This window comes from Penaeus monodon, chromosome 15, assembly GCF_015228065.2.
Source record: "Penaeus monodon isolate SGIC_2016 chromosome 15, NSTDA_Pmon_1, whole genome shotgun sequence".
In the NCBI taxonomy this organism is placed as follows: domain Eukaryota; kingdom Metazoa; phylum Arthropoda; class Malacostraca; order Decapoda; family Penaeidae; genus Penaeus; species Penaeus monodon.
The window spans coordinates 36,921,941-36,922,155 of record NC_051400.1 but is presented as its reverse complement, the minus strand read 5'-3'; the positions used below and the strand labels follow the sequence as shown (position 1 = coordinate 36,922,155).

The 215-nt window shown below is 45.1% G+C and overlaps 1 protein-coding gene across 1 annotated transcript in view; it reads right to left on the bottom strand.

Annotated features, from left to right (window-relative positions):
- Positions 1-215, bottom strand: part of LOC119582003 (putative polypeptide N-acetylgalactosaminyltransferase 10) — a 3,978-nt gene that overhangs the window by 2,398 nt on the left and 1,365 nt on the right. The window contains exon 3 of the mRNA XM_037930199.1: positions 71-181. Within this exon, the coding sequence (XP_037786127.1) occupies positions 71-181 (111 nt within the window). The remainder of the gene's footprint in view (positions 1-70; positions 182-215) is intronic.

The window sequence follows — 215 nt, the reverse complement described above, 5'->3', positions numbered from 1 at the left end:
CACAAACGGCCCAAGAAAAGAGGACAAAAATTAAAAAGAGAAAAAGACAGACATTGGCAGAAGGACTTACCCGCCCAACAAAGTCACCCATCCCAGGGTTGGGGAATGGGGCAAACTTTCTGTATATATGACCAATGCGAGAGCAAGGGGCATCCACCATGGTACCACCACACTGCCAGATCTGAGAGTAAAATTTTAAATAGTCATATCACCAG